Source organism: Scyliorhinus canicula, chromosome 8 (assembly GCF_902713615.1).
Source record: "Scyliorhinus canicula chromosome 8, sScyCan1.1, whole genome shotgun sequence".
NCBI classification, from domain to species: Eukaryota; Metazoa; Chordata; class Chondrichthyes; order Carcharhiniformes; family Scyliorhinidae; genus Scyliorhinus; species Scyliorhinus canicula.
In genome coordinates this window covers 4975144-4989367 of record NC_052153.1, presented here as the reverse complement: position 1 = coordinate 4989367, position 14224 = coordinate 4975144, and the positions used below count along the sequence as shown (strand labels likewise).

The 14224-nt window shown below is 46.4% G+C and overlaps 1 protein-coding gene across 1 annotated transcript in view; it reads right to left on the bottom strand.

Moving 5' to 3' along the window:
- anp32b (acidic (leucine-rich) nuclear phosphoprotein 32 family, member B) overlaps positions 1–14224 on the bottom strand; it is a 69683-nt gene that overhangs the window by 32462 nt on the left and 22997 nt on the right. The window contains exon 2 of the mRNA XM_038804057.1: positions 6042–6191. Within this exon, the coding sequence (XP_038659985.1) occupies positions 6042–6191 (150 nt within the window). The remainder of the gene's footprint in view (positions 1–6041; positions 6192–14224) is intronic.

Genomic DNA, 14224 nt, shown 5'->3' with positions numbered 1-14224 from the left:
ACAGTGGCTGGGGTACTGGGCCGAAAGCCCAATATTTTAGTTTATTTGTATGACAGTGCAGAAAGAATGATCACTCCAGGAGTGATTGCATGAAGACGTAGAGCTTTGGTATTTGAAAACAAAACTTTATTAACAAAATATTGAGCCTAACGGTGGCGTTATGTAGGGGAAGACGTGCGTGAGGTGGCTCCTGCTAGGGTAATGCACTTTGAGCCCTTTTCGCTTCATTTCAGCAGGTTTATTTTTGTTTAAAAACCCACATATTTAATGGGAAAAGTAACCTAGCAAAGGTGAAAAGCCCAGAAAACACAGGAGGAAAAAGGCTGAAATTAGAAGATCGGCGACAGAGTCAGGGGCCTCTCGTGGCTCGTCGGTGGAAAAGATGGCGGATCGGAGGCAGCCTCTGGGACTCCTGCCACTCCACTAACAGCACAGATGCTCGCGAGCACCTTGGCGACAGAATTTGACAAACACTGGTGGGTTGTGTCGAGGGATCTCCGCACATGGATGGAAGAGGCCTCGGCTCCCATCCGTTTGACATTGGAGAGGACCAACAAAACGGTGAAGGCGCATGGAGCCATGCTACAAGGTACAGAGGTGTCATAGAGGCCAGATTGCCTCTCTGGAAGCGGCGATGTCTCTGTTGGCCGATGCGAATCAGGCCAAAGTGAATGATTTGGAGAAACGTTCCGGGGGGGCAAAAATCCAAATTATGGAGCTGCCTGAAAGGGTGGAAGGCCCAACTCCCATGGAGTATTTTGCGGGGATGTTTGGGAAGTTGGTTGGGGGAGACGACTCACAACCCCTCCCGGGCTGGACCGAGCCCATTGGACACTCCGACAGAAGCCTCGTCCTGACGACCCTTCCTGATGGAACGCCACTCCGTCAGGTTTTACCAAGATGTGGGAGCGGAGCTGGCAAAGAAGTGGGCTGCTAGCAACAAAACCAAAGCCGCCCTGTATAAAAGTGGAGTCCGGTTTGGGGTGGTGGGGCTAAGTTGGACTTTTGTGGGAAAATACTTTTTTTGATGCGCCAGGGGAGGGTGATTCCTTTGTAAAGAAGCGTGTGCCAGGCCTGGATATTGGGAATCTGCATGTGGAATTGTTGGGATTGTTTGTTCATGTTTGCATTTTTCTCTTTTTGTTGGGGTTGAATGTTTTACAAGTTGGCTCAGGTCTGCGGTTTAGTTTTTATGTGGGTTTTTTGTTCTAACTGTTGTGAAAATATCTAGCTCCCAATTGGAATACTATGTTTTAAGGTTTTTTTTTTGATACTTTGTGGAGTTTCTTTCTGTGAACATTTTTCTTCACCCTGGGCGGGAGCCGCCCTGCTGGCTGAAGGGTTAGCTAAGCGGCTCATTATATTAGTTCTCTTTTAGATAATGAGCTGTTTGGGGTTAGAGTTATTAGAAGTAGGTTTTAGTTGTTGATATTCGCCTTGCTGTTTTGTGTGTGTGTGTATTTGGGCGTAGTGGTGTCTGAGGGCGAAGACAATTGGGGAGAGGGGGGGGGTGGTTTACTCACAGTGACTGCAGTTTTTCTTTGCCTAATCTTGTTAGCGAGTTTGACGGCCATCTCGGGTGGGCCTAGTTGCTGCACTTTCTATGTAACTGTTGGATAATCCCTCTTGTTGAAAATAGCTGACTCCGGATCGACGGGGCTGGGTGGGAGGCTCCCAATTCATTCGGTCACCTGGAATGTCAGAGGGTTAAATTGTGTTCTGGATTGGTCCTGGCCTAAATCTCTGACTCCGTCAGGGCTGACCAGGGCGATGTTCTTTTCATGAAACGAGAGGTGGTGGTGGGGGGGGGGGGGGGTAGAAGACCTGTGGCACTTTTTGCACCCAGATGATTAATAGTTTTCCTTTCTCGCCCATGTGCACCAGTTTTACTCGCGTATTGACTCTTTGTGGTGGTGGGTTGGTCTCCCTTTCCTATTGTGGAGGGGACGGGTTACTCGTTGGTTGTGATTTCAGACCACGCCCCACATTTTGTTGTTCAGACACTAACCAGGTCCCTCCCGGTGTCCGCCATGGAGAATGGGAACGGTATTATTAGCGGATAAAAGATTTTGTGTACGTGTGTCCACCGTCATTGAGGAATATATTAAATTTAATAAAAGTGAGTTATCTCACCTTCTGCACTGTGGGAAGCCCTGAAAGTGCTCATCAGGTGCGAGATAATTTCCTACAAAGTGCACATGGAAAAGACAGCGAGGGTGAAGCGGCAGAGGCTGGTGGGAAATCAACTCCCCAGGCTGCAAACACATTAACTCCACAGCGACATCTCCACAGGGACATCCCCTAGTCAAACAACGGTGCCTTAGCCCGTTTTAATGGCCAATTTCACATCTGGCGTCTAAAAGCTTTCTGGTCTTGCAAAACACAATTCTTTTAAAAACATGACTACTGCAGTCAAGCACACTCTAACCCCAGGCACTTAACCCTTAAGTTGCCAAATGTTTATAATCCAATATATCTAAAGTCCTTCGTCATAGTGCATGGCAGAGAGAGTGAAACAGTGAGAAGAAGCATGCGTGCGAGACAGTGAGACACAAAGAATGCGTGCATCATGCCAGAGGGAGTAACGCTGAGAGAATGCATGTGTGCGCGAGAACCAGCGAGTGAGACATTAATCAAATGCTTGAGTGTGTTCCAGAGAGAGTGAGACAGTGAGAGAATGTGTGCGTGCCAGGGAGAGAGACAAAAGAGAATGCATGCCTGCATGCACGCCCGAGAGACAGTGAGAGAATACTTGCGTGCGTGCGCGCCCGAGAGACAGTGAGAGAATGTGTGTATGCGTGCCAGGGAGAGTGAGTTTTAAGGTCTCGAACCAGACCTGGGCAGTGGTACGGATACTGGACAGAAACCCCGATAATTTATTTTAATTTTGCAAGACTGAGGAAAGAATGCCTCACTCCAGGAATGACGTTAGGGATTGATATAGTAAAACAAATTTTATTTCTAACACATTATTAAAATATCTTTAATAGCATACAAGAAAGAAAATCCTTACATTTGCTGGTAAACAGTGCTGATCAATACAGTGACACAATAACCATTAAACTACTATCTTTATTCCCACTCAATCTACAAAATAAAAACCATCTCAGCTCTCAACCCCCTTTAAAACACTATTAGCAGACCCAGGACTACTTGCTTTACAGAGATGTCTTTTGAGACTGTTTTAAGGAATAGTCTTGAATCCTGTCAGATCCATGCAGGAACGCTGGCTGTATGTTTTCAGAAGCTGCTTCTCAGCTTCTTTCAGCTCACCTTCCGGCTACATCATTCTGAGCTGCTTGGGAAGAAGCTGCTAATCTGTCTACAGACATATCTTTAACTGATCTGCTGTGAGAGCAGATGTTTGACTCTTGCTCACATCTCAATCAAAAACTCAACTGAACTGCCTTTCTGCAAAACGCCTGGTACTTAGCACCTCTGACTAATGACATCATCTTCCCAAGCTGAAGCGCAATGTATCTAATTAACTCCACAGGGAACCCCCTTAATAAAACAAAATCCAATCACCCTTAACTGCTATCTTTATCTCCACTCAAACAACAAAACCATCTCGGGTCTCAATCCACTTTTGAATACAGTTAGCAGACTCAGGAATACTTGCTGTAAAGAGATGTGTTGGTCACTCCACTTTTGAGAGAGAGAGATCTTTTGAGACTGCTTGAGAGAGAGAGAGACCTGACCCCCTGTCAGAACAATGCGGGATCTCTGGCTGTATTCGTCAGAAACCTTATCAGCTCACCTTCCGGCAACTCTGAAAACCTCAACACTTGACTGCTTCAACCCCTGGCTCCTCCCATAAAACTACATCATCTCACTAAGCTGATGTCTCTAATTATCTGCTCCCTAGGCGATCCTCTTAATATAAATAAAAGTCCATTAACCTAAACTTTTACGATGCTTTAATTGCACCTCTGGCTCCAAAAAGACCTTGCTGTCTTTCAAAACAGGATTTATAGAAACATGACTGAAGGAGTCAAGTTCTATCCCAGGCTTCTAATCCTTACTGCACCAAAAACATATAGTAAAATATATCTGAAATTCCGATATTCATCACACGCACAAAGCTAGAGTCAGGAAATTTTGCCATCATGTGGAAATAATCCCCACGTGCATGATATTCGCCCTGGACAGCCTGGGTGTGATCGAGCCACCCCCGTTGCTTCTGCAGGCTGTCCATAGGTAGATACAGAGGCGGATACGTGCTAACGCAAGCTGGTTAAAAGGCCCGCCTTGGTGTGCTGAGACCTCGACCCTTTGCCCTCAATCCTCCCACACCCACACACCACCTCACTCATACAACCCCCCCTCCCCCTCCCCTCCCCTCCCCCCATTTAAAGGCCTCTGGAGTTGGCCCACCTCTGAAAATCCAGCCTACATTAGTGACTGGCTTTGAAAAATATTTAATTGACTGCAAGGCACTCTGTGACATCTTCAGGTGATGAAAGACACGATAGAAATGCAAGCTTTTCTTTTTCCTCTGATCCAATTAATGGCCTTACAAGAGACGTGTGGGATTGAGATGTCTTCGGCTAAAATATCTTGAGGTACAAATATAAACATACCATGCCTGGTGTAAGGATACTGCAGTAAAACCTTTTGTCTGTTCTGTGTTTCCTTTTAATTCCTGTCCAGGCAACAAGTGATTAGCACTGTGGCTTCACAGCTCCAGGGTCCCAGGTGCGATTCCCGGCTTGGGTCACTGTCTGTACGGAGTCTGCACGTTCTCCCAGTGTCTGCGTGGGATTCCTCCGGGTGCTCTGGTTTCCTCCCTCAGTCCAAAGACGTGCAGGTTAGGTGGATTGGTCATGATAAATTGCCCAAGTGACCAAAAAAGGTTAGGACGGGTTATTGGTTTACGAAAATAGGGTGGAAGGGACGGCTTAAGTGGGTCGGTGCAGACTCGATGGGCCGAATGGCTTTTTTTCTGCACTATATGGTCTATGTTCTATGTCAGTTTGATAGGACTTGTCAAGCAGCCAGTGTGGCTGGAATTCAGAACTATCTCCTGTTATTGCTTGCGATTGGTGGAGCCATTCTGGAATCTTCCGGAAGAAAGGCAGGTCATTTTGAAAGCTCCATTTCATCCTTAGTTCTCAGAAGATGTTCAGCCAGGAAGCAGCTTGAAGATTTATCTCTGCTGTCTCTCTCTCTGCCAGGCAATTTAAAAGGCTGCTAGTCAGATCTGTGAAGGCACTCTTGTTTAAAAGACAGAAGCAGTCAGAACTGTGAAGGGACCTTATGGAGTGCCAGAGTGCAAGCAGTTTTTCCTTAGGTCTGCAACATCCTCTGTCTGAATGGCTGGGAAGAACCCAATCTGCGAACATTCTTTATAATGCAGCTAAAGTTTCTGTACAGAGATCAGGCAAATGGAAGACACTGTAAAATTCTCAGGTTTAAACTCCCAGTAATATCTCCAGGAGGCAGAGGCTCCATCTCGTGGTCGGAGGTCAGAATTGCACTGACCTGAATCGCCTGTGTAACACTCCATCTGGTGGTAGACTGGCGGAATTGCACCGACATGAAACTCAAACTCATTTCCCAGAATGTAGCATTTGGAGGCCTACAGAGGCCACAACAAAGTTTCATTTCAACCCTTTTCCTTCAATTCCTGTTATCCTAGCCCTTTACCCATCTCTCCACTGTATGTCTGTTTGCTGTACGTGTGGGTGGAGGCTGGGACCCGGTTCTGGATATAGGTAGACTAGTAGATCATCGTTCCATTATTTCCTTTATATGTTATAAATAAACAGTTTGTTGATGTTTTACATCTAAATCTGGTGTCTGTAACTCATTGGAGCAGTCAGGGTTAAAGATCTCAGGAAAACATGAATTACTGGTTAATTCACTTATGTTAGGACTTTGGGGTCTGTGGGGCTGAAACTGATTGCGCACTTCCGCAGGGTGTTGTAACACTGACCACAGAATTGCAAAGTAAACCTCCTGAACATTACGCTGTTATGGCAGAACAAAAAGTCACTTTCCCCCAATTCAGGCCAATGGTCGCAATGCTCAACACTCACCTTCTTCAATTTGGGAAGGCGAAGGAGGTTTGTGACAGACATCAACCCAACATTTATCAAGCTGAGGAACTCCAAGTTCTCAAACTCCGCCGTCAGCCCCTCGATTTTACCTTCATTTGACCTGCAGTTGTCGAGAACAAGCTCTCGCACCTAGAACGAAGCAAAAGGTGATTTAGAAAGCGAGTCGCTTGTTGCAAAACTGAAACACAAAGTGTCTCACAGCAAGATTGGTTCAGTGTGTCTGGGGCTTAAGTGCAATTGAGACCTGCTTTCCAGCATTGATACAGTACTAAAGTTAATCCTGGTGTTGAATTTACTGTGCCACTTTCTGCACCATCAATATGAAAAAGACAAGTAGAGCAAGCAATATAGATTTATAGCAGACTCCATCACAGGAGAAGGTCAGTCAGCTTATCGAGTCTGTGACTGCAATTTGGAAAGAGTTATCCAAATAGTCCTACTTCCCCAGCTCTTTTCCTGATTTTTTATCAATTTGTATCCAATTCCCTTGAAGATTCCTTATTGAATTAAGGCAGCATGGTGCACAGTGGCTAGCACAGTGGCTTCACAGCTCCAGGGTCCCAGGTTTGATTCCTGGCTTGGGTCATTGTCGGTGCAGAGTCTGCACGTTCTCCCCGTGTCTGCGTGGGTATCCTCCGGATTCTCCGGTTTCCTCCCACAGTCCAAAAACGTGCAGGTTAGGTGGATTGGCCGTGATAAATTTCCCTTTGTGTCCAAAAAGGTTGGGTTAGATGGGGTTACGGGTATAGGGTGGAGGTGTGGGGATAGGGTGGAGGTGTGGGGATAGGTAGGGTGCTCTTTCCAATGGCCAGTGCAGACTCAATGGGCCGAATGGCCTCCTTCTGCACTGCAAATTCTATGAATCTGCTTCCACCGCCCTTTCAAGTGGCACATTCCACATTACAACAACTCGCAGTTAAAAAACTCATCTCCCTTCTTTTGTTGATTGAAGATAATCTGGTCCCTCCATTTACCAAACCTCCTGCCATTGGAAACAGTTGCTCCAATCAAAACTCTTGTATAGTGTATACACATGGAGGGGGTGGTTATGTACCCACACTGGTACATTTTGCTCAGCAGAATTGCATTCTGATTAACCGTGTTTAGGTTTTCAGTGTCACAGAGTAGAGACGGGCCATATAGATAGAACAGCCAAACTCAGAAAACGGGCAGAAAAACAGCCACCTGCTTTACACTCTCCACAAAATGGGCCCATCAACACCTGCGGCCTTGGTCCTAAATTCATCCAGTGCCCTGGCGCTTGCTGATCTCCCCTGGCAATTTTAAAATTCTCATCCTGGTTTTCAAATCCTTCCCCGCTCCTCATCTCTATAACCTCCTCCAGTCCTACAACCCAAGATTTCCGCGCTCCTCCAATTCTGGACTCTTGCCGATCCCCAGGTGTAACTGTTGCCCCAATATGGCTGCCAGGCCTTCAGCTGCCTAGACCCTACCTTCTGGGATTACCACACTAAACCTCCCTGCCCTAACTCTCTGACCAAGGACTGGGTTGCCTGTCGAAACATCCCATGTGGCTCAGTGTCAAACTCTGCTAATCACTCCCCCCCAAGGTATCTTGGGACACTCTCCCATGTTAAAAAAGGCACGTTGCTGTTGGACCAGCATCTGCTGGAATATTCAGAAAATTCCAACAGATTTTGGCTGATTGTAACGTCGTCGGGTCACGATGTCCTCGGAGGTGAAAGACGAATCAGCGACTGTCGTTGTTTGCTGCCCAGGTTCGCTGTGTAATAAATATCACCACAAGAAGCAAACCACAGGTGGGAACAGGAACAGGCTGGTGGGGGTGGGGGGTGGGGGGGCAGGAACAGGCTGGTAGGGGGTGGGGCAGATCAAGCTTTTGAGTTGGATGATCAGCCATGATCACAACAAATGGCAGTGCAGGCTCGAAGGGCTGAATGGCCTCCTCCAGCTCCTATTTTCTATGCTTCTAAAACATGCAACCCGTAACCATGGAGTTAAATAACAAAGATTAATTTAAGGAACCGTTCGATAAACGTAAGGGAGGCTGGAATAGAAAGACATGTTATTATGGTGAGATGAAATAAAAGATGGCAGGACTGGGATTGCATTCCCTGGAATCTAGACGGTTAAGGGTGTGATGAAATTGAAGCTATCAAGATATTAAAGGAGAGCTGGTACGGTAGAGAGAAACTATTTCTGCTGACTACCTCCTAGTCCAGGACTCCCCATAATCTAAGAATTAGAGCAGATCTTGAGGAGCGTAATCTTTTTGAGGAATCAGGGGTCTGGCCTGCCATTGAGAGCTGACGTGAGGCACAATGTGGATAAATGTGGGGTTATCCAGTTTTGGTAGCAAAAACAGGAAGGCAAATTATCTGAATAGCTATAGATTGAGAGAAGGGAATGTGCAATGAGACCTGGGGGGGGGGGGGGGGGGGGGGGGAGAGGGGGGGGGGGGGGGCAGTCTCATATAAAACCTATAAAATTCTAACAAGACTAGACAGGGTAGATGTAGGGTGGATGTTCCCGATGGTGATTTGGCACTTGGGGCTAAAGGAATCAAAGGGTATAGGGGGTAAGTGGGAACAGGTTACGGAGTCGTATGATCAGCCATAATCGTAATGAATGGGCGGCACGGTAGCATTGTGGATAGCACAATTGCTTCACAGCTCCAGGGTCCCAGGTTCAATTCCGGCTTGGTCACTGTCTGTGTGGAGTCTGCACATCCTCCCAGTGTGTGCATGGGTTTCCTCCGGGTGCTCCGGTTTCCTCCCACAGTCCAAAGATGTGCAGGTTAGGTGGATTAGCCATGCTAAATTGCCCTTAGTGTCCAAAATTGCCCTTAGTGTTGGGTGAGGTTACTGGGTTATGGGGATAAGGTGGAGGTGTTGACCTTGGGTAGGGTGTTCTTTCCAAGAGCCGGTGCAGACTCGAAGGGCCGAATGGCCTCCTTCTGCACTGTAAATTCTATGGATGGTGGAGCAGGTTTGAAGGACCAAATGGCCTCCTCCTGCCCCTATTTTCTATGCTTTTATTCGAGTTAACTTTAAACCTCTCAGATAATAGCCTAAGGTATGCAATGAAAAAAAATATATGGAAAATCCGGCAATTATGAATTTCCCTTGGAGTAATCCACAAGGAAATAAACCTTCTGCATATAAAGAATCGAGTAAAAGTCGAAAGACCGTTAATGCACCTCCATCCGGTTACAATGTATAAGGCTATCCTCAGAGCAAGTACCATTTCCCTGATACCTTCATGTGTAAAAATGAATGCATTTGCAATCTGCAAACGAATATGGAAAAGATGCACTTGCCCTAACTTGCCCTTCAGGCGAATCTGACCCTGGAACTATTTATGGATACATTGGCTACTTACAGATGCATAGAATCTTTACAGCACATTCAGTCCATCCTGCCTGTGCGCTCTCTTTGAAAGGGACATCCAATTAGCCCTAGTCCACTCGACAAACTTCACCCCCATCCCATACCCTGAAAAAGTTCCTTTCTCAATAAAGTTTTCAATTCCAGGTGGTGAGATACTGCATTATTCAAACCTGCTTTTAAAACTATTGTCTAAAAACAGAAAATCTTGGCAAGGCTCAATGGATTTGGCAGCATCTGTAGAGAGAGACACAAAGTGCTTTTTTAAATAAATTTAGAGTATCCAATTCATTTTTTCCAATTAAGGGGCAATTTAGCGTGGCCAATCCACCTGCTCTACACATCTTTGGGTTGTGGGGGCGAAACCCACGCAGACACGGGGGGGGGGGGGGGGGGGAATGTGCAAACTCCACACGGACAGTGACCCAGAGCCGGGATCGAACCTGGGATCTCAGCGCCGTGAGACTGCAGTGCTAACCACTGCGCCACCATGCTGCCCCTGAGAGAAACAAAGTTAATGTTCCCTCCCAGATTTTGGTGGCTCCCTGTTGCCATCTGTGTCTCGACCCCAAACTCATGAATTACCTCCCCAAACCTACCCTCCCTACTTTGAGATATTCCATAAGACGCCTCACTTCCAGCAAGCCTTTTGGACATCTGTCCAATCTCATTCATATCATATTTTGTTTGATAACACAGCTGTGAAGTGCTTTCAGCAATATTACCACATTAAAAGGCACGATATAAATGCAACTCAGTATTGTTTGATCTTAAATCTGTAACCGAGTGAGTCAATTTTAACTGTCCCAGCCTTGTGTGAGCTGCAAATAAACCTCACCGTCTCCAGGCTGAAGAGAAAGATAATTGCTGGTGCCCTGTGAGTCACATGACAGCAAACACAATGCCTTGGAGAGGGGTATTATTTGCTATATTTTGTTACAAACAATTTGACATTGGATACCATGGTTTGGGGAAAACTCAAGTGATATAACAAAATACGATGCTCCTAAAAATATATATATAATATATGTATATATATAGGATGGTGCTCGAGGGATAACTCTGGGCAAGGACACAGCAAAAGAAATAGTTATCTTTTCTGTGAGAATATAAACAGAATGATATTCCATTCCGGAACATCAAAAGCTCTGGGTCACTGTGCAGTACCTGCATTCCAAAGGCAGAAACTCGTAGTTCATGTCCAACCTCAGAAACTTTAACATAAAACCTAAACCGACACTCCGGTACAGAGGGGGCCGAACAGAGGAGGGGGGGGGGGGGAGGGGGGGGAAAGAGGGGGGGGGGGAAAGAGGGGGGGGAGGAAAGAGGGAGAGGAGGGGGAGGAAAGAGGGGGGGGGGTAAGAACCGAGGGAACGTAGTGGCGTCGGAGTATCAGCACAGAGAGGGGTGTCGTCTTTCAGAGGAGACATTTGCTCTTGTACCCGTTCCCATGGCAGTATTGTGATGAAAATATTGGATATTATTCTCAGTGTCCTGGACCAATATTTATCCTGCAATCATCGTCACAAAAAGGAGAGATTATCTGCTCAATATCACATGGCTGTTTGCGTGAGTTTGCTGTGCTTAACCTGGCGGCTTCTTTATAATTATGGCCACACTATTCGTTGAAAAGCATTTTTCGGGATGCCCTGATGATGTAAAAGGCGCTATCTGAATAAAAGTCTTCTTTCTCATTAATGTATAATAAATTGAAGTATAAATGTATGGTACAATTTTTAAAAAACTCCACACCATCTAGTGGTGAATTACAAGGTAAATTTGTTCAAGGGAACAGGCCACTTAAATTATGCAACGAGGAACAGAAACAGACAGAGTTAACCGTCTGTCTGCACAATATAGCTCTGCAAGAAATACTGACTAAATTGTAAAGAACGGGAGCTAATTGTCACTACTTGCAAAATAAAACATTTCAGGCATGGCAAGAAATCCATTAGATTTTGCACAATTGCGGTTTCATGGTCCTTTACTGAATCTAGACTCACCACACGGCTTTTTAAATAGAGAAACAGAATATAAACGTAAGGAAGTTATGCTTGTGCTGTCTGAATCATTGGTTCGTTCTTGACTCGACCATTGTGTTCAATTCTGGAATATCTTTCATTCAGAAAGTAGACTCGACGAGAAGGATGCAGCATCCTAACTCAGGATGACATCAAACAGAAAGAAAAGATACTCAACGCTGCAAAGATTAATGGTCGGCCAGAAGATTGGGAACATTTTAGAAACCAGCAAAGGATGATTAAAAGTACAATAAAGAGGGAGAAATTAAAGAATGAGAAAAAAAAACAAGAAATATGAAAACTGACAGTAAGAGCTTTGAGAAGTCCATACAAAGGAAACGTGGAGCTGAAGTGAGCTCCGGTACCTCAAGAGGGTGAGACTGGGGAATTAATAATGGGGAATAAGGAACAGGCAAAGGCTTTGAACGAGTATTTTACATCTGTCCCTACAGTAGAAGACGCAAAAGACATCCTAAGAATAGTAGAAACAAACAGCACAAGGGAGGGAGAAATGCAACTCAATCGCGAGACAAAAAGTACTGGGAAAACTAATGGGATTGAAGGTTGTCAAGGCCCCTGAACCAGGTGGCATGTGACCTCGGGTCTTAAAAGAAGTGGCTGCAGAGATAGTGAATATATTGGTTGTAATTTTGCAAAATTCCCTCGATTCTGGAAAACCACAAATGGAATACCTCTATAAAGTAGTAGACAGAAAGCATAGGCCAGTTAACCTAATATCTGTAATTGCAAAAAATAGTAGAATCTATTGGGCAGCGTGGTAGCATAGTGGTTAGCACAGTTGCTTCACAGCTTCAGGGTCCCAGGTTTGATTCCCGGCTTGGGTTACTGTCTGTGTGGAGTTTGCACGTTCTCCCTGTGTGTGCGTGGGTTTCCTCCCGCAGTCTAAAGATGTGCAGGTTAGGTGGATCGGCCATGATAAACTGACCTGAATGTCCAAAATTGCCCTTAGTGTTGGGTGGGGTTACTGGGTTATGGGGATAGGGCGGAGGTGTGGACCTTGGGTAGGGTGCTCTTTCCAGGAGCCGGTACAGACTCGATGGGCCGAATGGCCTCCTTCTGCACTGTAAATTCTATGATTCTATTGTAAAGGGGGTAGTGGCAGGGCATTTGAAAAATCAGAATACAATCAGACAGATGGTTTTGTGAAAGATAAAATGTGTGAGAAATTTGTTAGCGTTCTTTGAGGAAGTAACAAGCAGGCTGGATAAAGGGTAACGATTATCTGGCTACCAAAGGGCATTTGATAAGGTGTCAAATAAAAGATGACGGCACAAGATAAGAGCTCATAGTATTTAGGGTGATATATTAGTATGGACAGAGGATTAGCATGCTAACAAGAAACAGAGTCGGGAAAAGTGGGTCATTTTCAGGTTCGTAAACTGTGATTAGTGGAGTGCCCTGCCCCACAGGGATTAATGCTGGGGCCTCAACTATTTAGGATCTATATCAATAACTTTGATGAAGGGACCAACTGTAATGTAGCCAAATTTGCTCACAATGCAGAGAGAGATGGAAGGTTAGCTGTGACAAGGATACAAAGAGTCTGCAATGGGATGTAGATAGATTGTGAGTGGGCAAACATTTGGCAGATGGAGCTGAATGTGGGAAAAAAATGTGAGGTTGTCCACTATGGCCCGGAGAATCAAAAGTATTATTTAAATGGGGAGTTTGCAGAATGCTGCCTTAGAGGGATCTGGATGCCCTTGTTTGAACCATAGAAAGTTAGTATGCTGGGACAGCAAATAATCAGGAAAGTTTTTTAAAAAACAGGAATTTTAAAGAACCCAAGGGGAGAAGAGAGTTTTTTTTTTTAAAAAACAATCTGATCTGAAATGTGCTACTTGGAAATGCAAGCAGATTCAATACTGACTTTTGAAAAAGAATTGGATAAATATTTGAAAAGGAACATTTGCGGGGCGATGGGAGGGGGACTAATTAAATAGTTCTTTCAATGAGCCAGTACAAAATTGGCTGAATGGCCTCATTCTCTACATATATTGACACCAGCCACTGTGTCCACAAGAGGTCAGAAGCGGGGTGCGCGATTCTCCCATCCGTATGGGAGAATCGCCGTTCGCACCATTTTTTCCTCGCAGCGCCGATCCGGCGGCAGCAGGTGATTCTCCAAGGAGCGGAGAATCGCCGCCACTTGTGCCGGCACGTTTGGCACGGTGCCGGTCGCTATCCACAGCTGGGCCGCCGATTCTCCAGCTTTGATGGGCCGAGCGGCCGCATGGATACGACAGAGTCCCGCCGGCAACGATCACCCCTGGTCACTGCCGGCGGGAACTCTGCGCGAAGGGTTGGGGGCTGCCTGTGGGGCGGGGAGAAGCGCTCCTTCACCGGAGGGGGCCTCCGATGGGGTCTGGCCCGCGATCGGGGGGCCCACCGATCGGCGGGCCGGCCTCTCCAGCCCAGGCCCTATTTTAAGACGCGGCCGGCTCCTGAACCCCCACGCCATGTTGTGTCAGGGCCGGCGCGCTGAAGAAGTCCCCCGTGCAGGCGTGGGTTGGCACAACCCAACTGCGCATGCGCGGGTTGGCACGGCGCCCATTTGGCACCGGGAAGGGAGACTGGAGAAGCGTGAACCGCTCCAGCGCCGTGCTGGCCCCCTGTGGGGGCCAGAATCGGTAGTCCACGCGCCCGTTTCGCGTCGTGGTGAAATGCGACGGCGTTCACGACGGCGCCAACACTCTGTCTCCATTTTGGAGAATCGTCCCCTGGGACTTCTGCAGTGAATTCCTCATCTCCT